The sequence below is a fragment of the Podarcis raffonei genome, chromosome 1 (assembly GCF_027172205.1).
Source record: "Podarcis raffonei isolate rPodRaf1 chromosome 1, rPodRaf1.pri, whole genome shotgun sequence".
NCBI classification, from domain to species: Eukaryota; Metazoa; Chordata; class Lepidosauria; order Squamata; family Lacertidae; genus Podarcis; species Podarcis raffonei.
In genome coordinates this window covers 43,443,608-43,467,111 of record NC_070602.1, presented here as the reverse complement: position 1 = coordinate 43,467,111, position 23,504 = coordinate 43,443,608, and the positions used below count along the sequence as shown (strand labels likewise).

Sequence of the window (23,504 nt, the reverse complement as noted above, 5' to 3'; positions counted from 1 at the left end):
ACCAGTAAACATTCACACAGCACTGACAGATGATGCCATCACTACCACCCCAAAGTGTGATTCCTTTTCGAAACCTTATTAGCTAACACACAATTCCCTGCACTCTTTTTAGCCCAGATGCGTTGATGAGAACTTAAGTGAATACCATATAAAGCAGAAAACACAACCTTTGCCCGAAATAGCAGTTTGGCACCAAAAGAAAGTATAGCCAACGTGCAGCACGGCATATTATTGTACCATAAAAAAATACAAATTTGCATATGCTCTTACAAAGCAAGAAGAGCTGGCAATTGTTGGAATCACAGTTGGCCTGAAAGGGATTAGTTAACCTTTACCTTCCTTGCTGTGTAGAGGAAAATCCCTCCTTTGAAGTTGTTATTTGATAGGAAGGATCAGACCTCTCTTCACAGATGCTATTTTTTATTTTATTTTTAACATCATGACAAGTTTGGCCCTTAGCTACCACCATTTAAGAAAGAACAGCAAAGATTAAATGAGTGGGCACCTGTTTTCAGTTAAATTTATTTGTTATAGCACATTTGGAAGTATTAAAATCAACCTATACACAGTTAGGATTTCAGAATATTTTTTGCACTGTAGTGTTCAAAGCAACATCCTCTGTAGATGAGACAAGGGTTTTTTTTTTTTGTCGGGTTTGTAGTAGAAATGTAGCCCAAGTCAACCATTTAAAAACAAGATTCCCCATTGCTTTAGTCTATTCACAGAATCTAGGAGTTTCACAGAATCTAGGAGTTTCATCACCTCATCAATGAGGCTTCCAGGCAAGTGATTATTGTAGGACTGGTGGTCCTCATGCAAGCTTTTCCCCAGCTTCCACACGGCATTTTGGCATAAAAATACCAACCTACGTCCTGCCCCTGCCACCTTCTGGATTTATCATCCTTCCATGGAAAATTCAGTAACTTATTTAAACAAAAAAAACCCAATTGAAAACAACCCATTTGCCAATATTAAGTCTCCTTGTAGAAGCAGCTTTCCTGCAGAAATACCCACAGAATATAAAAGGTATACCTGCCTTTTCTGGACTGAAGTTTCCACAAATTTGTATCCTCCAAGGGACTATGAAACAGTCCTTTCCATACCTATTCAAATTCCTTGCAGTTTTTTTATATTGCACTTTTCTTCCACAAATCAATATAAACGTATTAAAACAATTTACGGATCCTCACAACAACCCTGTGAGGTAGGCAAGCTCCAGTTTGCATTTTAAAGAGGTGGGAGAAAACAGATCAGCAGACCTGGAGAAAAAGTTCACATCCTCCAGCGCAAAGTGCTACTTTATAGCACCTCCTCCTCTTCCTCCTCCTCAAAACCAACCACATTTTTAAATAAGGAAAAAGCAATTGGAGTCCACAAGCTCTCTTGATCAGGGTGTCTTCACCCAAGCTGCAGCAGACTGAAGCAAGCATTTGCTGCTGCAACAGACGGAAATTTTCCGGTCTTCCTGTTGTGAGAACAGTTGGAGCAAAGGATGGAGAGTTTGATGCTACCAAGAGTGGGCAATGGGGCAGACAAAATAACCAGTGTGACCCTGTTTTGTGTATGTGCGTGTGCCTAAGCAGCAGCAGCTGGCTGGTTGGGTTGGTTGGTATGGACCAGGCGGTTACTATAAGGGTGAGAATGAGTAAAGGGAAGAACCACTGAAGTCCAATCAGCCATAGAGTTGGCAAAGATGGGTGGAGAGAGGCTGTCAGATATCCAATAGTGTCAAGTCCACATGCCCAATGGGACCTTCCCTCCCTCACATCCACCAGGCCACTGTGGAATATTGCCTTGACCATTCTGGATATTGACTGTATTTACAATACTGGGAAAGACAGTGCCCCTATGCATTCTAAGGCCAGACGCCTCCAAATCTACATGAGAGCATCATCATAAATGTTTGCTGGCCCAGGGTAGAGTAGAATGGCTAGCAACCTGTTGGGACGTCTTCACCTTGCTGTGTTGCACTTCCAGTATTTTAAACATTGGTTTTTATACCGTGACCCACAAATAGGGCTACGTAAAAACTGACAAGCAGCAATATGCAAGCTTACCTCTAAATCCCCTCCCCTTCGAACCTCTTGTGCTACACAGAAACCCTTTTCAACCCACTACTCTAAAAGGCTAGCAGATCATGGAAGCCATTTGAAAACCACTTCTGCTACCCATGCTTCCTTCCCAACACACACCCCATCACCACCAGCAACATATAAAGGAGTAGTTTTCCATTATTAACACAAAAGGACTTTTAGAACACAAATTTCAAAGAACAATAACTGGTATTATTTTACAAACTGCTATTTTCAATTTTGATTTTCAGAACTGTGCACCCAACTAAATCCTTTATCGGCTCTGCTAGATGGACTTTCCAGCTAATCCTATATTTAAAACACTGTCCTGGGGATAATTAATTACAAGCTTAAGCCAAAGGAGCTTGTTTCAGAGTATCATCAGTACATCTCTCTTGGGTTGCTGGTTCTGAATTCCTTAATGAATGTTAATGTGGGGTTTCCCCTCCACCACCTGTTGGGCAAGAATTTGCAATGCTTTAATAAGCTTTTCTCGGCAGAAGCATGGAGCTCGATAGCTGAAGCAGCCCGTTTCTGCTGTGTGTTACAGACTCCTTAGGTTTTAGTGTCCACCCATTTGTCTGCCCTCAGCAGGCCCTTCCACGGCCAGTGCAGGTTAGGCTGTAGGGAGCGAAAGACCTGCTGTTGCTCCTCCTAAAATTAGCCTCATGCTAAAGTCTGCCAAAACTGACACCAAGCCAAGTGGCAGAGGAAAGGAAGCCCAAATATGTTACCTACTAAGAATGGGTGAGCAAAGGGTATTGTTAAAAAATTAACTTCACGGGTAAATATTTGAAAAGCTGGAAGATATCTACTAGCTGCTCTGACTGCTAGTTTCATGTCTGGCTAAGTCATGACCATGCTGCCAGACTAGGGATCCCTTATACCTTTAGCTATGGAGGATGCCATGGGTTAATTCTGCACAATTTAGCCTAAGGCAGGCTGCATGAGATAGGACCATGGGGCCATGACTACCCAGTCATCACACAATGGCCACTGGCTGCTTTCCTCTACAACTTTAAGAATGCCATGTCTGCCTGCATGGAGCTCTGGATCATAGCCAATAATCGTGCAAATACATAACCAAGCATGGCATGATTATTGGAATTGTGTGGCTGGAATGTTGAACAGTGGAGATGCATTCTGCAATACCGGTCCATGATTATCGGGGGGCAATCCACGTGACTTCAATGGGGGAAAGGAGTTTTTATCACAGAATTTCCCTGTTATGCGAACTATCACCTTCACAGCAGTCCTAAAATAACCCTTTGCACATTCACCTGATACACCAAGTGGATATACTTTTCCCAAATGAAGTGCTTAGCACCTAATGTTTCAAGTGCCCAGTACATCTCTATGGGGAGAATTGTTCTTTTTTAATTCTTGCAAAAATCTGCTGATCCAAGTAATTTCAACACCAAGCAACTTGACTGGTTGTTCTGATTTCTGGATGGGAAACATTTCAATATCACCTAAATTAGTTAAGTTTTTGCTTTGTTTACTAAATAAACCAAGTCACTAAGATGTGATCCCACACATAGTCCTATGCATTCCAGTTCACGAGTGGTCACTTCTGGGCCGCCACCACCACCCTCGATGAAATTCAGTTGCCCCGAAATTGACTGCTTGCTCCCTGGAAGGCAAAGTCTCTCTTGGATCACACACTTTAAAACCTGGACAGCTTTATGAACAGTCTCAGGTGAAGAAAAGGAGAGGCTAGCAATCATGAAGAAGCACTAATACAAAGCTTGGTGCAAATTGGAATTGTATGGGTTCAACCTCTGCTTCCCTATTACCATGGCAGCTCCTCTAACAGGTAGAGCTGATCCAGGTTCCTCTATAGCACACATGCTCCAATCAAAGCATGCATTAGACTGCAGTTCTGCCCATGATGAGTTTTGGATGGTTGATTAAAAATCAGTAGGACTTACCTGTTGCACAGTTGTGGTCAGGGTTGCAGGGCAGATGTGTGCAAGATATTTGGGGGAGGGGCTTAGTGGCAAGCTGCACATGTTTTGGCACAGATAAACTAATTTGTGGAAAGCAGTTGGCGACAAAATGGAATGGCAGAAGACAAGAAGGAACAGAGGGGTATGGAGAGTTGTGTAGGGCACAAAAACTCTTGCACTGGCTCCTGGAGCCCAAGGTGCCCTTTGGTTTCTGAAGCTTCAACAGCACTTTGTGCGCATCTTTAAACTTTTCTGCACCACCATTAAAACTAATATATATATATGAGAATGAGAGTTTGTAAATTCTTCGCCAAGTTCCAAGCTGCCTGGCACACAAGTGAATGCGTGGAATGGGAACATTCCTATCTAACAGTGTGAGCAGCAGCAGCAGCAGCATGAAGGTTAGGAAGTCTGCTTATTACTTCTGAAGATATTTCAGACGAGAATTCCAATATTTTCCGTCCCATGTGCTCCAAGCAACTTTCCCTCCAGGAAGTAGTTGTCCTGATCCAATGTCCAAATGTTCAGAAATTATTCTGTGTTAGTTCAATAAAACTGAAGTTAGCCCTTTGCATTCATGGCTAACCCTGGATTTCCCAGGCTCCCAGAGGCTGGCTCTGAGTTTCCACCTCGTTTCTTCAGCAGGGTAATGCCCCCAGAGTCTGGCAAAAGTTTTAAAAGCTTTCCCTCTGACTGGGGAGGGGGTGTGTTGATTCTGGAAAAATTAAAAGCAACTGAGCGATCCTATAGTGACTTTGTGCCAGTCCCTCTCATCTCTCAAATATATTTTCTAAGATGTCGATCAAATTGTCCAGTCCAAGTAAGTAGCCATCCTCTCGGTTCCCTTCCTGCCAAGGGATCCTATGATCCAAGGTCTGCTCATCTGGAAGAAGGGTAGTCTTTCCAAAATCAATGAGCCATACATTGGCATGCCCACTATCATCATGCACAAACAGCAGTGAACTTCCAATTACCTGCAGAGGAGAGGGAGAGAGAGGCTACTAGATATTTTGTGGAAAACTGGTGTCTTGCTGCTCCTGGCTCCACCCGTCATAAACTTAGGGCCAATGCATGCCTGTAGTTGAGGATTAAACAAATTCACTGAGGAATCCACTGGCCTGATCCAGTAGGCTCTTTTAATGTTCTTAAGTTTTTTATTTATTTACCAGGAGCATTTTAATACTGCTTTATATTTAAAACACCTGAAAGCAGTGCACAGATAATAAAATATACCACAAACAATAAAAGACAGAACATTTAAAAATCCAAATAGTGCATCATCCATAGTTACCAGGCTGCCCCCACCCTGTTTAATGGTCAGAAAACATCTTAAGCGACCACTGAAAGTCTCCACCCCCCCCATCATTCAGCCCAGACACTGAAGTCCAGCTCCGAGGGCCTTCTGGCAGTTCCCTCATTGCGAGAAGCGAAGTTACAGGGAACCAAGCAGAGGGCCTTCACGGTAGTGGAGCCTGCCCTGTGGAACGCCCTCCCATCGGATGTCAAGGAAATAAACAATTATCTGACTTTCAGAAGACAGCTGAAGGCAGCCCTGTATAAGGAAGTTTTTAATGGTTGGTTTTTTACTGTGGTTTTATAATTTTGTGGAAGCCGCCCAGAGTGGCTGGGGCAACCCAGTCATATGGGCGGCATATAAATAAAAGAAGAATACTAATGATCATTGTCACCATCTAGTTGGCTGCCTTATTTCTGAGGGGAAAACTCTCCTTCAGTTGACTAAATGATGGATCTCTTGCAAAGAGCATCATCTGATGACCTCAGGGAATGGTAGGTTTCTATAGGAGGTGGTGGCATTCTCTCATTCTCTCCTAATTTGCTTAGGGCCTTCTAAATGAACAGCAGAACCTTAAACTCAGCTCAGTAGCTGAAGTGGCAAACTAGTGCAGCTCCTTTCATGGGAGTGTTATGTGCTCATGGTAGGTTACCTCTCTGTGCAACCTAGTTCCTGCATTCTGCAACAGCTTCCAAACCAATCCCAAAGGCAGCTTCCCCCACTCCATACACACAGAGACAGAAGGCATTGCAGTAATCCAGTCTTGATGCTACACTGTTTTCTTCACATGCTGCCTCCTTGGCCTTCTCTCTCACCCACTGCTCACCTCATGCCGTTTAAAGAAATTAGAAGACTCAAGAACACCACGAATTTCATACAGACGCCTCAAGTATTTTTTCTGTGAAAAGAAAGGGTGGAGGTTTGAATCACGTAACATTTTACTGTCATACAAAAATTTTAAAAACCTGGTAGATGGAGGAAATTGCTTCAGAGACTGCTTTACCACAGAGTACTTTGAGATGAGATACTACCCACCAGAAACATAAACATGAATCTTCTGAGAATGGGAGTCTCGTGAGCCAATTTTTTGGGCACATTATGTTCTTTTGGTGTTTTAAGTTGCAATTCACCCATTGCACAAGTGTGTGGGTCCCAGAGCCGGCAATTAGTGACAGCTAAACATCTGTAATATTCTCTCTGAAAGCTTTCAGCTCATCTGTTCAGAGTGTGGGAAACGCAGAATGGAAAAATGAAACTAAGTTCCCCACGACCCATGATGCAATCTGAACAATGTTACTCTGTCAATGAAAAGAAACAGCATCACCCATCTGCTAATGAGGTCAGAGGTCTAAAGCCTACAAAGTACAAGGATTTTGTGCCTGATAGGAACCCTGGTAAGAGGATCAACTATCCATGTTCAGAGCTGATCTGTGTTCTTGGTATACAAAGGGCCTCACTGCAGGGATGCAGAATACAAGGTGTTACCTTCCTTAAACTATGACCAACTATAATACCACAAAACCACAGGAAAAGTACTACTTATAGTGTGATATTAATATTTATCAGCCACTGTTCAGCCAGATAAGCCTCCAAAATAGCATACAGCAATTATAAAATACAATAATTTTAAAACAAGAGAGAGAGAGATGAAGCAGCCAGCATCAATGATAGCAGATCTATGTCTAAGAAAAATGGGAGTTGGTCTACTATCACACATCCAACCTCTCCCCACCCAAGATGATGCATTGGGTCAACCTTTTACCCAGGTGAAAGAAATCTGGCGAGAGCTTCTTAAAAGAATGGGTCTTATTACCAGCTGCTCTGGAGGAAGTGGTGGCACCTTGGCCTCCTGTAAGGAAATGTCCACAGCTCCCTCTCCCTATTCGTCTACCACCAGCCCTCACAGATGTAATGAGCCAGGCCAGCAAAGGGCCAGTCTCAAACTTCCAAGTATAGCTTACCAATATAGTTGTATCTCCCTTAATGAATTCTGCAAAAACCTGGAAGACTTGGTCCCGTGTCTTCGTTGTCTTGAAGTTGGTGTTACAAGTCCCATCAGCCTTCTGTAAGGAATAAAAAGAAGGGAGATGGAAGACGTCCTTCTGCACACAGAGGAAAGAAGAAAGGGAAGACACCAGCATGGGGACAAAGGGGAGAGGAATCCCCAAAAGGTGAAATTGGCTGGCTTTTCCTCAGAGGCAGCTGAACTAACTCCACCAGGATGGTTACCCCTACCCTGAATATTAGCTGCTGAATTTACAGCAGTGTGGTGCAGAGCAGGGGAGGGCAGGAGGTAGATCTTTGGGTGATTTGCAGTAGAATAGCAAGGATTTCCGGCTACTAATTGTATTGGTATATTGCTATAAAATGAACCCGCTTCATCCAAAGTTATATAGCTGAAAGCTGTTCCTCTGAAAAACTTAGGGTGACCAGGAATGGATTTTTTTGTGTGGAAGGAAGGGACTCCATTCAGTTCTGGTATTCAAATCAAATTCCTTGGAATTACAGTGGTACCTCAGGTTAAGTACTTAATTAGTTCCAGAGGTCTGTTCTTAACCTGAAACTGTTCTTAACCTGAAGCACCACTTTAGCTAATGGGGCCTCCCGCTGCTACCGTGCCGCCGGAGCACGATTTCTGTTCTCATCCTGAAGCAATGTTCTTAACCCGAGGTACTATTTCTGGGTTAGCAGAGTCTGTAACCTGAAGCGTATGTAACCTGAGGTACCACTGTATTTAATTCTAAATGGCTAGCTCTGGTCAGTGGATCTCAGAGTTCTAGTTAGGCATAAAGGAGATCCCTTGAGCTTGAAGTCTGACATCCCTGATACACAGTGCCAGATTACAACTGGAAAGACTCAGGTTCAAATCCCCACTCAGGCATGAAGCTCATTAGGTAACCTGAGCTAATCACTCTCAGTCTAACCATAAGCTCCTCAGGTGGCAAACTGGATAGAACTGTGTTAAATACATTACATAAATAAATAAATAAATAAATAAAGTATCACTGAGACTCTAATACAAACATGTATTTTAGGATATGGTGTACATTATAAACAAGGTGGGCAGGATAAAAGGAACAAATACTGACACTTAATGAAAACAAGCTATGCTATTAAATCATGCTTCTGGATGCAATGCAAAAGAGCCCTAGAAAACTGATATAATTCTGCTCTGGGTTGTAGTACAAAACCTATCTGAGTCAGATTTGGCCTTGTGCATGTAATATTTGGCTGCAAAAGTGTGGGCCAGCCTAACACAACAAATGTATATGTCTTGACAAGAGAAAGTTGTGAAACTGCAGTGCACATCGTGGGCAGAGATATCCAGCAGCACTCTGGAGTGATGTACTACAGCAGGCCTGTGAGGGCAGCGAAAATATCCTTTCAGTCTGTTGCCAGATGGTACACTAGAAGCACAGCACATTCTGCAATGCCAGCATTGCACTCATTGATGGAGAAAACCTGACAGCATCCTCCACATTTGTCAACTAACACCAAAGCATGGCCTTCTTTCCAAAAGGTTACTTTATTTGCGTACCACACAAACACACATCATCCCGATCTCACAATGGCCAACCAGACGCCTATGGAAAACCCACAAGCAGGATTTGAGAACAAAACCACTCTCCCCTCCTGTGGTTTCCCGCAACTGGTATTCAGGGGTATTACCTCAAGCACCAGCCATTAGTGTGAATGGGAAATACCAAGATAAAGTTCAGCTGAAGTGCTTGTGTGTGGATGACCCATGCACACAGGGGAAAAAATGGATCTGTGCAGCTCATGTGCACATTAACTTTCTGGTGTATGTACAGTCTAGGATGCTGCAGCTAGGGAAAGCTAGTTTAGGAACGGAAGATATCCCACCTTAATCCCTTCGATCCTGAAACCCAAGTTAGCGCTGGAGCTGATTGTCTCCCTCCACTGCATATAGCGTGGTTTGGTCACTGCATGCTGTGAATTCTCCTCCTCAGTGGGTGCCAGAGGATCTACATCGATCATTTTCTTATACATGTCCTTACGCAGCTTTGGTTTCTCTCGCGCTTTAGTCAATTCCTCCTCCAAATACGTCCTGCAAAAATAAAAGGAAATCGAGCACTTATTTGATACGCCCAAGAATATTTCCATGCCATTTCCATTCACCGTATAGGGAGCTCAGTGTTCGTTACATAGAGAAATAATTACCCTCTTCAAGATAGCATCACATTTCCAAGAAAACTCTGACCAATCAATATCAGGACTTTGAACTCCGAGCCACAATCCATGGCAAGGGTAAAGGAGAAGCACTGGTGTAGCTAAATGTGTGTGGTTTTTAAAAAACAAACAAACCACAATCTGTAGCCAAGGTTTGTTATTTGCTTACTGACTACAGTTTGTTAGCAGCAAAACAAAGTATTATCACTAGTTCAAATGTAACACTAAGCCAGGAACCATGGTTTGTTTCCTTCAGGCACAAGCAAATTTGATTTTGCTCATGGGTGGTAAGTCATTGCTTAATGCTCACCATGACATTCAAATACAGTGGTACCTCGGGTTAAGAACTTAATTCGTTCTGGAGGTCCGTTCTTAGCCTGAAACTGTTCTTAACCTGAGGTACCACTTTGGCTAATGTGGCCTGCCACTGTGCCGCCGCGGCGCAATTTCTGTTCTCATCCTGAAGCAAAGTTCTTAACCCGAGGTACTATTTCTGGGTTAGCAGAGTCTGTAACCTGAAGCGTCTGTAACCCAAGGTACCACTGTATGGCTGATGTACCATCTGTTCATCAGAAGGCAGAAGGGGCTCACAATCCACATGAAGTTGAGGGATGGGTCGACCCAACATCAGACTGCCATCCCCTCAAAATCACAGCTATCAACAAGCCGCCCACAATGAGACAGCAGAGATATTGTTGTTTAATGCCTCCCACCTGATTCCCATCTTGCAATCCATCACACAAGGCCCTTCAAAATTAGCTAGAAGGTCATCTAGTTGCATGTAGGACTCGCCATCTCTCTCCACCACGCCATGGAAGACAGGGACGCAGGAGCGCAGTGGGTCATTCATCAGCAGTTCAAAGCACTTCTCCTCATTCTCAGAGTAGCGCTTCAGGATCGTTCCACCATCAGCTGCCTTGAAACTCCCTGCAGTAAACAGAATCATGATAACTTGCAACTTTCAGTCTGGTAGGAGGGAAAGGTCTCTTCGCCTAGTTTGACTGCCGCACCTCTTTCTTCCAGCTGAAATACTTTCCTGGAACAGTAACATACATGCCTTGTAAAAAGAACACCCAACGCAAACAGTGCATGTCAAAATACACACACACACACACACACACACACACACGAGCCAGCATTCAGATGGAATCACAGAAAAAGTTGTCTCCACTAATCATATAAACATGTCCAAGTCTAAATGCACTAGACTACACAGGAGGTTAACAGGGCAAACCACATTATTACTTTGGTAGCCAGATTCAGTGATAAAATCTATGCAGTGCTACCACTATGTCCTGAACTGAGCTTCATCCTGTACCTGCTCTTAGCACACAAGAGAGAAGCTATCAGTCACTGATCATTAACCAACAAGCCATGTCTAAAAGCCAAGTTGTGCACTTCGAGCAAACACACGCTCTTCCTCCAGCCCCCTCGGAATCCTGCAGCTCCAAAATTTCACTACTCTGAGGCTCCAAAGGAATCTAGTCTCAGCCACAAAGCCAACAAAATGAAGCTGGCTGCGACAAGAGGTACAGAGGAAGCAGCTTCCACAACTGTTGAGGCGAGTGTAATGTTTTTGTTTCCCTCAAATATCTATCAATCCACAAATCTATTAATCCATTGCCTTCTGAAACAAATTTATACCCTAGAACGCAGCCAACAAGGCTGAACCTGAATCTTACATTGTCTTCCTGCATTGTAAGCTGGTTCACGTTAGCTCCTGCAACTGCAGAATTCTCTGTAGCCAGCATCAGAATTCACAGGGTTCTCTTGGAATCAGTGCAAAATGAGCTGTAATCAATTAATCCTACTCATTTTTATTCAAGGAAATGCCTCCTGCTCCAGAGAACTCTGCACATAGCTTTGTTGACTTATGTTTTCCTTTAACCTCAGTCAGTTACTATAGGAGCACTAAAGCAACCGTGCATAAATTACATCAAGTGAATTTTTTAAAAAAAGAAAAGAAAAAAAAAAGTTTGGCCCGAGATATTCCAGCCATTTCTACAAACACTACATTAAACATAATCTGCTTAAGCAGCTCCTTACTGGCCACCCTGCCAAACTTTCCTTTCCGTTCTCTGTGACGTACACTTTCAGCACATTACAGAGGTGGCCTTGACAGTGTTTGTTTCTTCTTGAGAGTTTAGGCTCCAGAAACTTTCCTGTGTAAGGTTGGACCACAGACTTAGGTGTAGAAGCCTACATAGGTCTATGGACAGACACAGACAGACAGACAGACAGACAGACACACACACACACACACACACACACACACAGAGCTAAGTCCTGAAGGATGCAAATGATTTACATCTATTCCAGACATTTCACAAAGAAAAAGCAACTGAGAAGCTAGTCTCATGGACAAATCTTTTCTTGCATGCCATTGTTTAAGTGAAAACACAAATCAAGTACTACCAAGCTGCACAGTCAAGACATGATTACTCTTTTTAAAATCACAAAACAGACTAGGTTCATATCTATTAGGAACTCTGTGCTAGGATTTCTTATCAATCTTCTGGTTACTGTCATTGTCAGAAAAACTGACCCTGTGTATTATACATTTTTCTTCGCATTAGTGAAGTTAAGAAGATACCAGACTATATCCAACCATGCTGCTAAGCAGACACTAGTAAGGTTTCTCACAGCACAACAAGTAGGGAAACAATTGTTTAAAACGTCTCTCCTCCCCTTGCCCCACAGTGTCTCTGTGCCCCTCTAAATCAACTTTGGAGGGTTCCCCAAGGCTCTGGAGCAGATCTCGGGGGGGGGCATGGAAGAACTTCTGGGGATAACCCCCCCCCCAATGGCTATTCAACCCATTCTGCTGGGCAGCACAACTGGAGAAAACCCACTGTTTTATATCAAATGTGATTATTTTAACAAGATTTCTACAAGCTTAGAGGTCACACTGGAATGGATCCAGAACCACAAACAGCTCATAATCTGTCTGCTAGACAAACAAGCAGACTTAGTCAATTAATATGCTTCCTTTTCCCATCAATTTACTTATTTGAAAGTGCTTGTTGCTCATCCCCAAAGGTCCAGAGTGCATAGCATATTGACAAACAGATAGAAAAAGCAGTTCTCTTGCCAGAGATAATCCAGGCATATAGGGCTGATTGGTTTGCAGTGTCCAGGTAAAGAAGGGAGGGCATACTTCCCTCAAAATCCTTTCAATCCTTCCATTTTCATCAACCATTTTATTATAAGCTTCCTATTTGTACAGAGTCAAGCCAAGAAAAGTTTTCACCTGTGTGACCAGCCAGCTGCACCCAGGAGTATCGCTTCTTGAAGGGACTGATGACTGGCAAATTGACAATTGTTTTTAACGTCTGCCATGCTTTTTTCTGAAACAAAGAAAGGAAAAACCATTAGTATAGTCACAAACCACATAATCAGGCATTTGTGCACGGAGATGCAAGGTCTCCTGCTTGCACATATGGCTCCCCAATGACTTCCAAGGCCAACATGATGTGACATGAAAGTGGATTCCCATTAAAGACAGCCTCAGTGACTCACCTAATTGAACAGAGTGTTGATCAAAGGCTAACACAGGCATAGCTAATTCGTGATGCTCAAACTCAAGGAGCGGAACACCCCGTGAGATGGTCAGATTTTTAAAGAAATGCACAGGTCCAAAATAACAGCATGCTACCTAATTCTGGAGTTGGGTAACTTATTTTAAAAATCAAGTCAAAAAGCTATATCTGCCTTCTCTCTCTCTCTCTCACCCCCCAAATTTGCCAAAAAATTTGACAAATCAGTTATTTGAGCTTCTTGATAACTAAACATTATTCTTAATTAAAGAGAGGTTTGGGACAGGTGACCCAATCCAAACAACATGGAGTTACTGTCAGTTGATGCTTCAACCTAAGATGGCTGTGAAACATTTTCATTGGCTACCAGTTCCAAAGTATAGGTGGTGCTCACCTTTAAAGCTCTTTAAAGACCTGGACACCCTAGGGACTGAATGACTGCCCACTGCCACATAACCAGTGTTAGAAGCCCCTCTCTGGTTGCCTTGAGATGGGTTGCAGCAACTGAGAGTGCCATTTCGGCCGGGGCACCTCGCTTATGCAATATACACTACAGTCCTGTTGGCACCAAGCAAAATTCTTCTTCTTCTTCTTCTTCTTCTTCTTCTTCTTCTTCTTCTTCTTTCCCCAGTTCTTTTCAGATGCCAACTGAATGTGGTTTTAATCCGCTTGTCTTTTACTGACTCTTGCCATTTTTAGCTCAGTTTTGATCAGTTTTCTTGGGTGCCCCGCCCTTGAAAGACCTACACTGGCTCCCAGTACGCTTCCAAGCACAATTCAAAGTGTTGGTGCTGACCTTTAAAGCCCAAAACGGCCTCGGTTCAGTATACCTGAAGGAGCGTCTCCACCCCCATCGTTCTGCCTGGACACTAAGGTCCAGCGCCGAGGGCCTTCTGGCGGTTCCCTTGCTGCGAGAAGCCAAGTTACAGGGAACCAGGTAGAGGGCCTTCTCAATAGTGGCACCCACCTGTGGAACATCCTCCCACCAGATGTCAAAGAAAAACAACTACCAGACTTTTCGAAGACATCTGAAGGCAGCCCTGTTTAGGGAAGCTTTTAATGTTTAATAGACTATTGTATTTTAATATTCTCTTGAAAGCCGCCCAGAGTGGCTGGGAAAACCCAGCCAGATGGGTGGGGTATAAATAATAAATTATTATTATTGTTAGCCAACCTAAAAAGCATTCATACTTCAGAGTGGGATGTAACATTTCAAATAAATACATTCCTTTTCTACCTCCACTCCCTGCGCTAGCCTTTTAACAAGGCCAGAAAACGCTGCCACATAGTGTCACCTTGCTAACACCTTTCTGTTTTAGTTGTGACATCTTTGGACATACTTCTGTTGGCCGAAGGGGAAAGTGAACAGCTGCCGTATCAACAGAAGAAAATGACCTTTAATACCACCACACGCAGAAATATGCATGGAAAGACAAAGTACCCTGCTCTCCGGAACTGAAACTGGGATGACTAGTTTAACAGTATTGTTTTATTATTATAAAAGATTCCCAAAGCCCTTTCCCCCCTCCCCAACTGATCAACTCCAAGGTTCCCTGAACAATTAATGTACAAAAGCATTGTTTTGCATTCAGGAAGGGCCAGAGAAGCAATTTGGCAAGCCTAGCAATTACTATACAAACATTTCACTAAGATAAGGAGCACTCCACACTGATTCTTTCTCTCTCTCTCTCTCTCTCTCTCTCTCTCTCTCTCTCTCTCTCTCACACACACACACACACACACACACACACACACACATGGCACCATATCCTCCAGCTACCTTAAAGAACAGGATAAGGGTCTTGGTGGAAGAAAGCGACTAGTGTCTCAGTCCAGGGCTGCAGCATTTTGTTCCACAAATAAGACTGCTGCCATAGGAACATAAATCGGGGAATATATAAGTTTTCTGCACGGATTGCTCCATTGCTAAGCAGAGTGTTTCCACTCCACTCCCTGCAGAAGCCTATGAAACTCCTATCACAGCACTTTCAAGTGCTATACCCTGTTTCCGTCCTGGGCTTTCTTCTTCCTCGTGCCCCTTTCCCATTCCACAAGCTAAAACATACCGTACAGCTCTTTAATCCCGTCCAGAAGGTCAAGCTAATAGTAAATATATTTGGGGGTGCAGAGGGATGGGGGGAAAGACACGTGTTTTCCTGCCAAGATCTCACAGTTCTACTAATCACACATTTCACTTAAATGCAATTATAGGTTAAAATGTGTAAGGAAATGTGGCTTGTATAGCTGATGGACTAGTTTCAAAAGGCTGGGTTTTTTTGTTTAATTAATTACCATTAGGAGAGGGGGAGGAATCCTACTGACGAGCCTGCCTACACTGTTTAATTTTCATGACCCCTGGATCCTTCTCAAAGAAAATCTCTGCTGGTGCTCGGAGCAAAAATGATGTTGGAATTTTCTCCCCCTTCCCTGAGCTCTCATGCTCAAGGGTACAAGCCCACACAAGCCCACACAGTGCTATTATGATAGCAAGAAACAAAAAAGGGAAAAGACTTTTTCTTTATAGACTGAATTAATTGCCAGTCGTCATCCTCTATTATTTCTTTTACTTTTATATGTCCTTTGAGCTGAGTTGATAATTCTAAGGCTCAATATATTACACCAAAATCTCTGCAGGCTAGAATGTCTCACGTTGTCTTAGGAGAGCACTTTAGAATATAATTGTGTTTGTTGGATCAGGTCCATCTTATCAAGCACTTCAACAGTGGCCACCCAGATTCCTCTGGGAAGCTCAAAGGAAGTCAGGATGGTGACAATTGTCTTCTGCTACTTTACTGGATACAAGCTCTGAAGGTAGAGATCCTATTTCTTGCCTATTACCTGGTAACAGCCAAACTTTTCCTCCACCTCTCAGTATAGTTCTAGGTGTGCAATGATCTGAATGTGCCAAAAACAACTGCGTGCAAAATAACCATGCCAGGCATCTCCATTCAACAAGTTGGCATTATTTATTGATTTATTAAATTTGTATACTGCCCTTCATCCAAAGATCACACAGTGGTTCGCAACATAAATACAAATTGAAAACACAAAAAAACAAATAAAGCAGAAACAAAAGCAAAACAAACCACAGACACATTTAAAAGGCCATAGAATGTTAATTCACCAAAGGCCTGATTGAAGAGAAGCATTTTCAACTGGCGCCTAAAGATATGCACTGAAGGGACCAGGCAAACCTCCTTGGGGAGAGCATTCCACAAAGAGGGAGCCACCACAGAAAAGGCCCGTTCCCATGTTGCCACCCTCTGGACCTCTCACAGGGGAGGCACACAATAAAGGGCGCAGGGTCCGAATCGGTTCATATGAGGAGAGGCAGTCCTTGAGGTATTGCAGTCCTGAGCTGTTTAAGGCTTTATAGGTCAAAACAAGCACTTTGAATTGGACCCGGAAACTAACCGGCAGCCAGTGCAGTTGCGCCAGGATCAGTGTAATATGTAGTGATCAGGTGGGTGCTCAGACCATCTTGCCCCTGTGAGCAACCTGGCCACTAACTTCTGTTAGTGCTGAAGCTTCCAAACCATCTTCAGAGGCAGCCCTGCACTTAACCCAAATTGCTGTTTGTTGCGCTTCAACTGTAAAGAGCAGGTTTTCACAGGGAAAGCTCTGGGGCAAAAGAGAGAGGCAGAGAGGCCTTGGACACAGGGCATTAAATCACGATGTGCCTGGAAAGAGCGGAGGAGAAAGCTAAGTGTGGATAAGCCCTTGATCCGCCATCCTAGACTGCTGCCCACAGCCCTCCCAATATTCCAGCAACTCTCTCTCAGAAAGAGAGGGAGCTGGAAGTCATGTCTCCACGCTGGAAACAGAAGGGATGGAGGGAGGACAACTGTTTCCAACTGTTCCAGCCCCCTTCGTCCTCCTGGGACAAAGCCCAAAGGTGCCGAGTCATGACAGGATACACAACACTGGTGTACTTAACACTTTTACAGCTTTCGGATGCCACGGCAGAAATTAAGAACAGCTCCATTGGCATTGGAAAGAGGAGCAGTATAGGTTCAGATGAGTAACTACAGCTACTTAGCAACGAAGTGGACATTGACTTGCTGCAAAGAAAGAGTAGAAACTCACAGGCTCCATTACTTTTCTTTTTTTAAAAAAACACCACCACCTTGCATGCAATATGCTGTGTGATCACTGCAGGAGGACCTTGTCGATTAGTGGAAAGCGTGTTTGAACTATGCTGCTGAATGGCTGGCTTGAGCGAGCCTTGACTTCGTCATGCTACATGCATAGAGGGGTGTGCTTTGTTTGCCTCAAGACAGGTACAGCCATACCTCGGGTTACAGACGCTTCAGGTTGTGTTTTTTCGGGTTACAGACGCGCCAAAACCCGGAAGTACTGGAACGGGTTACTTCCAAGTTTTGGTGGTCACGCATGCGCAGAAGCACCGAATCACAACCTGCACGTGCGCAGACACAGCACAGCACTGCGGGTTGCGAACATGCCTCCCACATGGATGACATTCGCAACCCGAGCGTCCACTGTACTGGCAGAAATGAAGAGGCATGTCAGATGCTGAGCTACTGCAAGGCATTTTCACAGCAGGGACAGATGGATCCACGCTTTCCCATCTAATACTGGTTTAGCCCTTTCAGAAAACTGGCTCAGTTTCATACCGTTCATCAGCATGCATATATATATGTGAAAATCCTGGGGAAAAACAAAAAAAGCTGGCCCGTTTTACAAACAAACAAAAAAGCACTTCTTTCTGTTTAGAGCAGCTAATAATTGTGGTTTTTTGTTTTTTAAAAAACTGTTTTGAAATCGTCCCAGAAAGTGATTGCATGTCATAATGTGCGGTCCCTTCCTTGGGAATTGTACATATATAATGGCCTTGTAAGGCTACCAGGGCACTGTACAGAAAAGGGGAAAAAAATGCCTAGCATGATAAGTTAATGAGGGCAGCCATATTTTTCTCTAGGGGGAATTTGCTGTTGGATGAGTTCCACCATTTTACGGCAGAGCTAATGTGATCATGTCATTATCTGTTTATTGCTCTTTTCTCCTCCCAGCCCTCATGTAGTCATCAGTGCCACAACACAGACACTGAAAATGCAGGTTCTTAACCATTGGCATGACCTTTCTGCTAATTTATCCTTAAGAAACCCAAACTGAATGAAATAATGTTTGGCTTTGAAGACCCCACTGCATTCAGTTTGGCTGAAAGATATAGGAAGCCTCTTAGTTGCTGCAGTACACATACATCTAAGGGTCAAACTAGGCATGAATTGTATGACTACTTACAGCAGTAGTTTTTAACCAGTGTTCCATGGCACCCTGGGGTGCCTTGAATGATGGCCAGGGGTGCGGTGGGCAACACTGGCCTCTGTCCCTCTTTCCTTGCCTCCCTCCTCTGATGCCCTCTCACATCTCTGCCTCCCGAAGGCTTGCACAGTTGTTTGTTGCAGCAGCCCTGCCCACAAGCTCCTCAGGGGAGTGGTGCCTCTGGGGCTGGCCAGGGGGTCCTGGTTGCCAGAAGCTGAGGTGGCCTCAGAGTAAACAAGCAAGTGGGGGAGGGAGCCCAGCCAGCCAGTTCACCAGTCGTTGCTTCTAGGAATGGACAAGTCCCAGGCCCCTGTGGAGCAATGTGAGGAGACACCTATCTTTGGGGCTGGGGGGGGGTGTGGCAGCTCAGAGACCAGGGGGCAGCAGCAGCAGCTGCCTAAAGGGCTCCCAAAAAGAAGGGAGAAGAGAAGAGACTGAGGGAACACTCCACAAAGGAGGGTGTTTGAAAAGCAGTGAGGGGCTGCTAGCTCTGCAGGCAAGGGGTGACATAAATGGGTTCCTGAGCCCCACAGGGGTGCCGCAGAAAGAAGGTAGTTGGTCAAGGGAGCTGTGGACTCAAAAAGGTTGAAAAGCTCTGGCTTACAGGCTCAAGGATCCCTCCTGCCCACTTAGGTGGACCTGAATATTTGCTCACAGTATGTGTGGCATTTCAATCACACTTGCAATGAAGTCCACGCTCCCTGCCGATTGTCCAGCCACACATCTCACATGCAGTGCATGGATGAATTTAACAATACCAGGATGTTTTCCCATCAAAACATTTAGGACCAGCCTTTGTCTACTAGTACATCCCCCATTGTGTCGTGTTACTTGCCCTTCCTCCAATTCCTCTTCGGTGGGAAGTGCTGTGTCCTCCAGATGTTATTGTGACATGTTCTAATATGTGTGGGATTCCTTCCTCAACAAAGTTTTACACCCAGTGACCAGTCATGAGGAAACCAGGGGTGGAGGAAGCTCAGGTCAAAGGCAGGCCTCGTTATCTATCGAACTCTCGAGAATTTCCTAAGGCCGCAACACGCCTCACCAGCCTAGCTCCATGCTCTCCTGAAGTGTTTTTGCCTAGCTGGGGTGTGTTCTTGAACTGTGAGGCAATGTCTCTTGCTTGCCTCGACCAAGAGGTGTGTCAGTGTGTGCATAGAAACTTCTGGTCTTTGCATGGCTGGAATGCAAAGGAAAGTGTCGCTTCTGCTGCTCTGGCCATTTTTGCCTCTGACCCTGGGCGGCGGCAGCGGCAGCACGTGCCCCACGCCCTCGGAGGTTGCTTCTGAGGAAATGCAGCCCTGGGCTTGAAAAAAGCTCCCCACCACTTAAACAAATAAATATTTCTCCGTCATTGCTCACTGCTGTTGGGATGAAGGCTGAACAGTGACTATTGACTGGCGAGTGATAGGCATTCAGCCAATGGTGCACTACAGCATTCAACACAATCCAGACCTTTTCAACACCAAAAAATATGAGGCTGTGGCATTAGCCGGGTCTTTTCCACCATGACAATAATGGACAGCAGCAAGAGGTGTGGAACTCTGCTTTACATTTGCAGACAAGAACACAGTCATAGGTCAGAGAAAAACAATCCATCACTAAACTAAATATCTATCTTCATTTGCCGCTCAGGTTTGTATACATTCTGGACACCTGTATGTTCACAGTACAAGGGAGGGATGCGCTAAGTTGGGACGGAAATTGCATCTGGGAAGTCTCAAACGTCTGGATTTTTAAGCCATTCTACATCTGCATTAATGACAGGAGTATTGTACACATGCTTCATATTTCCTCTCCTCCCTTCCACACCTTCATATATCCTTATCCTATGTCTTCAAATCCTTGTCCTATACTACCACTATTCTTGCAAAACAGATTCATTTTGGAATCAGATTATGAAAACATATGGGCATTTCCTTAACATTCATGATAGATGCCAAGCACATAATCAGAGTTTCCTTTTCACAGAATTAGCATTTTGTTTTTGAACACACAGTCCCTGACAACCTCACCATTAAAATGTTGTTTTTAAAACACGTGACTAGAATTTCAGAAATTATCCTCTAATGGTTCTATAAGGAGATTTCTCAGAGTGAAAAGCAGCATTTTAATGCAGAAAAAGATGAGAATGGGTAATTCTCACATTCCTACCATATAAAACTCTATCCCAAATTGAATTTACAAACAGTTTCTGAGAACAAAAACTCTCTACCCTGTCTACCCACAAGGAAAGCTAAATTCAGAATGAACCAAGCCTTGTATAACCAACTCCCAACCACTATATTAAAGAATAGGACACAAGTAGTGGCAAGGGGTCCGTACAAAGGTCCGTATAGTTAAAGCTATGGTTTTCCCAGTAGTGATGTATGGAAGTGAGAGCTGGACCATCAAGAAGGCTGATCGCCGAAGAATTGATGCTTTTGAATTATGGTGCTGGAGGAGACTCTTGAGAGTCCCATGGACTGCAAGAAGATCAAACGCATCCATTCTTAAGGAAATTAGCCCTGAGTGCTCACTGGAAGGACAGATCCTGAAGCTGAGACTCCAATACTTTGGCCACCTCATAGGAAGAGAAGACTCCCTGGGAAAGACCCTGATGTTGGGAAAGATGGAGGGCACAAGGAGAAGGGGACGACAGAGGACGAGATGGTTGGATAGTGTTCTCAGAGCTACTAGCATGAGTTTGACCAAACTGCGGGAGGCAGTGGAAGACAGAAGTGCCTGGCGTGCTCTGGTCCATGGGGTCACGAAGAGTCGGACATGACTAAACGACTAAACAAAAAAGTGGCAAGGAGCTTTAAAAATGGGATGTCATGATTGAGTGAAGGTGGCTCTGGAAGGAAATGCAGTCCAAATATGACATCATTCCTACCATCACCACCAAGCTAAAACATCCATGACAGATGGCCACCTAACCTCTGCTTTAAAGCGTCCAATGAAGGAGAGTCCACAACCTCCCGAGGGAGACCGTTCCACTGTCAAACAGCTCTTACTGTCAGAAAGTTTTTCCTGCTGTTTCCTGATGTTGCTGGATTATGACTCCCATCATTTCTGAACACTGGCCATGCTGGCTGGAGCTGAGAGCCAACATTATCTAAAGGACACCCACCCTGGCTACCACTGGCATAGACCATACGTGGGCTTCTCCCTGGCTTAAATTAGGAGGCATCTCTATGCTGCTGACTCTAACAGAGATCTGTGAACCTACAACACTTTGACACATGAAGACTGCTGATTGGGGGAAGAGCGAAGAAAGAAGCAGCTAGCAAAGCCAAAAAGATTCGGCCCTCGCTGCTTCTCTCAAGACAGGAGTGCCTCTCATTGGAAATATGTGAGCAGCTGTTCTTGAAGTCCATAAATCATCTACATGCACAAATCAGACACACATTTTGGTCTGAGACTCAGTCTATGCAAAACAGGTATTTCTGGTTCCAAGGTGGCAGAAGCAGTTTACAGCGGAGAAAAGATCCCTCGCTTTTAGGAACCACTGGTAAACATTCTTCTTATGTAGATCAGGCATTAATTATAGGCTTGTCAAAAAGATTTATCCCGGTGAGATATGATAGAAGTAGGAAGGCTTTCAGGGCAAGCCGTGACAGACAGGAGAACAATCACACATACTCGCTGAGATTAAGACCGTGAGCAGAGTGCCTGAGGCAAAATTAGAGCATGGCCCTTCCATCAGACCACTTGACACTGGTCTATACCAGACACTTCAGGACTGATGCTACTGATGGTAACCAACTCCCTCCTTATTGCTGGGAGAGTGAAAAGAACATTGCTAGTAGAGAAAATGTTAATGCCCCTCACTCCAAATAAGGTAACAGGACACTCCAAAATCCACTAGGAAGGACCATGAAAATAATAGGCCAGCAAGTTATTTATTTATTTATTAAATTGTTTATTAGGTTTATATCCAGCCCTTCCTCCTAGAGGAGCCCAAGGCAACAGTTATCAGCAAAACAAGCTTGCTAAGGACCTATTTGGGTAGCTGAGGCCTGCTAATAAAGCAAGAACGATCAAGCTGTGGTGCTTAGGAAAATAACATGTGTTGCTTAGGAAAATAAAAATATGGAAGGTATGTAGCTGTTCTACAGAACTGAAACCATAACACACGTTAAAAATTCTTTTGAGCTTCTGTGCCTGCTATTATCCACCCACCTGCCATCTATATTGGCTTATGTTAAGGATGCACATCAACTGAACGAGGACATGGTTGTCTGGGTGTCTATCTGAACAATTTAAGAAGGATGTTGACAAGCTGGAACATGTTCAGAGGAGGGCAAGGAAGATGATCAAGGGTCTGGAAACTAAACCTTAGGAAGAGCGCTTGAAGGAGCTGGGTATGTTTAGCCTGGAAAAAAGGAGACTGAGAGGAGATATGATAGCCATCTTCAAATATCTTAACAGCTGGAAGAGAGAACGTGTTTGTTTTCTCCTGCTCTGGAGGGTAGAACTCAAACCAATAGCTTCAAGTTACAAGAAAGGAGATTCTGACTAAACATTTGGAAAACCTTTCTGACAGTGAGAGCTGTTTAGCAGTGGAACGGACTCCCATGAGATGTGATGGACCCTCCTTCCTTGGAGGTTTTTAAGCAGAGGTTGGATAGCCATCTGTCATGGATGCTTTAGTTAAGATTCCTGCATTGCAAGGAGCTGGACTCGGAGATTCTATCATTCTATGATCCTTGAAAAAAGGGTGGGATATAAACACACAGTCCTCTTTGATTTCTACTCCGTGCTCATCTGAGAGTGGAAGCAAAGGCAGAGAGGCATGTACACCTTCATAAACCAAGTACAGGAAGGGAAATACGTCTAAACGAACATTTGTTGGGATTGGTTTGCTCCATCTAGAAAGCCAATTGTTGCATTGCTAACAACACAGGCCAAAATTTGTTCTAGCGAGGCAATGCAAAGGAGCAGCGGCAATCAGTTCAAATGGTGGGATCTGAACTATGACGTTTGCAGGGGTTCTTGATTGCTATATTGGCCTCTTCTGCTGGAACTCCCTTCTCATAGTCATTGTGTATGCTGTGCAAATAAAGTTTAGATATGCTCAACAACATACAGTGGTACCTCGGGTTAAGTACTTAATTCGTTCTGGAGGTCCGTACTTAACCTGAAACTGTTCTTAACCTGAAGCACCACTTTAGCTAATGGGGCCTCCTGCTGCTGC

At 44.1% G+C, this 23,504-nt stretch overlaps 1 protein-coding gene across 1 annotated transcript in view; it reads right to left on the bottom strand.

Moving 5' to 3' along the window:
* Nucleotides 1-804: 804 nt before the first annotated feature.
* The window catches only part of ITPKA (inositol-trisphosphate 3-kinase A), a 56,430-nt gene continuing 33,730 nt past the window's right edge, over nt 805-23,504 (bottom strand). Inside the window, exons 2-7 of the mRNA XM_053383259.1 lie at nt 12,757-12,853; nt 10,220-10,433; nt 9,180-9,384; nt 7,277-7,378; nt 6,142-6,213; nt 805-4,995 (exon numbers count right to left, since the gene is read on the bottom strand). Of these exons, the coding sequence (XP_053239234.1) occupies nt 4,792-4,995; nt 6,142-6,213; nt 7,277-7,378; nt 9,180-9,384; nt 10,220-10,433; nt 12,757-12,853 (894 nt within the window). The 3' untranslated portion in view covers nt 805-4,791. The remainder of the gene's footprint in view (nt 4,996-6,141; nt 6,214-7,276; nt 7,379-9,179; nt 9,385-10,219; nt 10,434-12,756; nt 12,854-23,504) is intronic.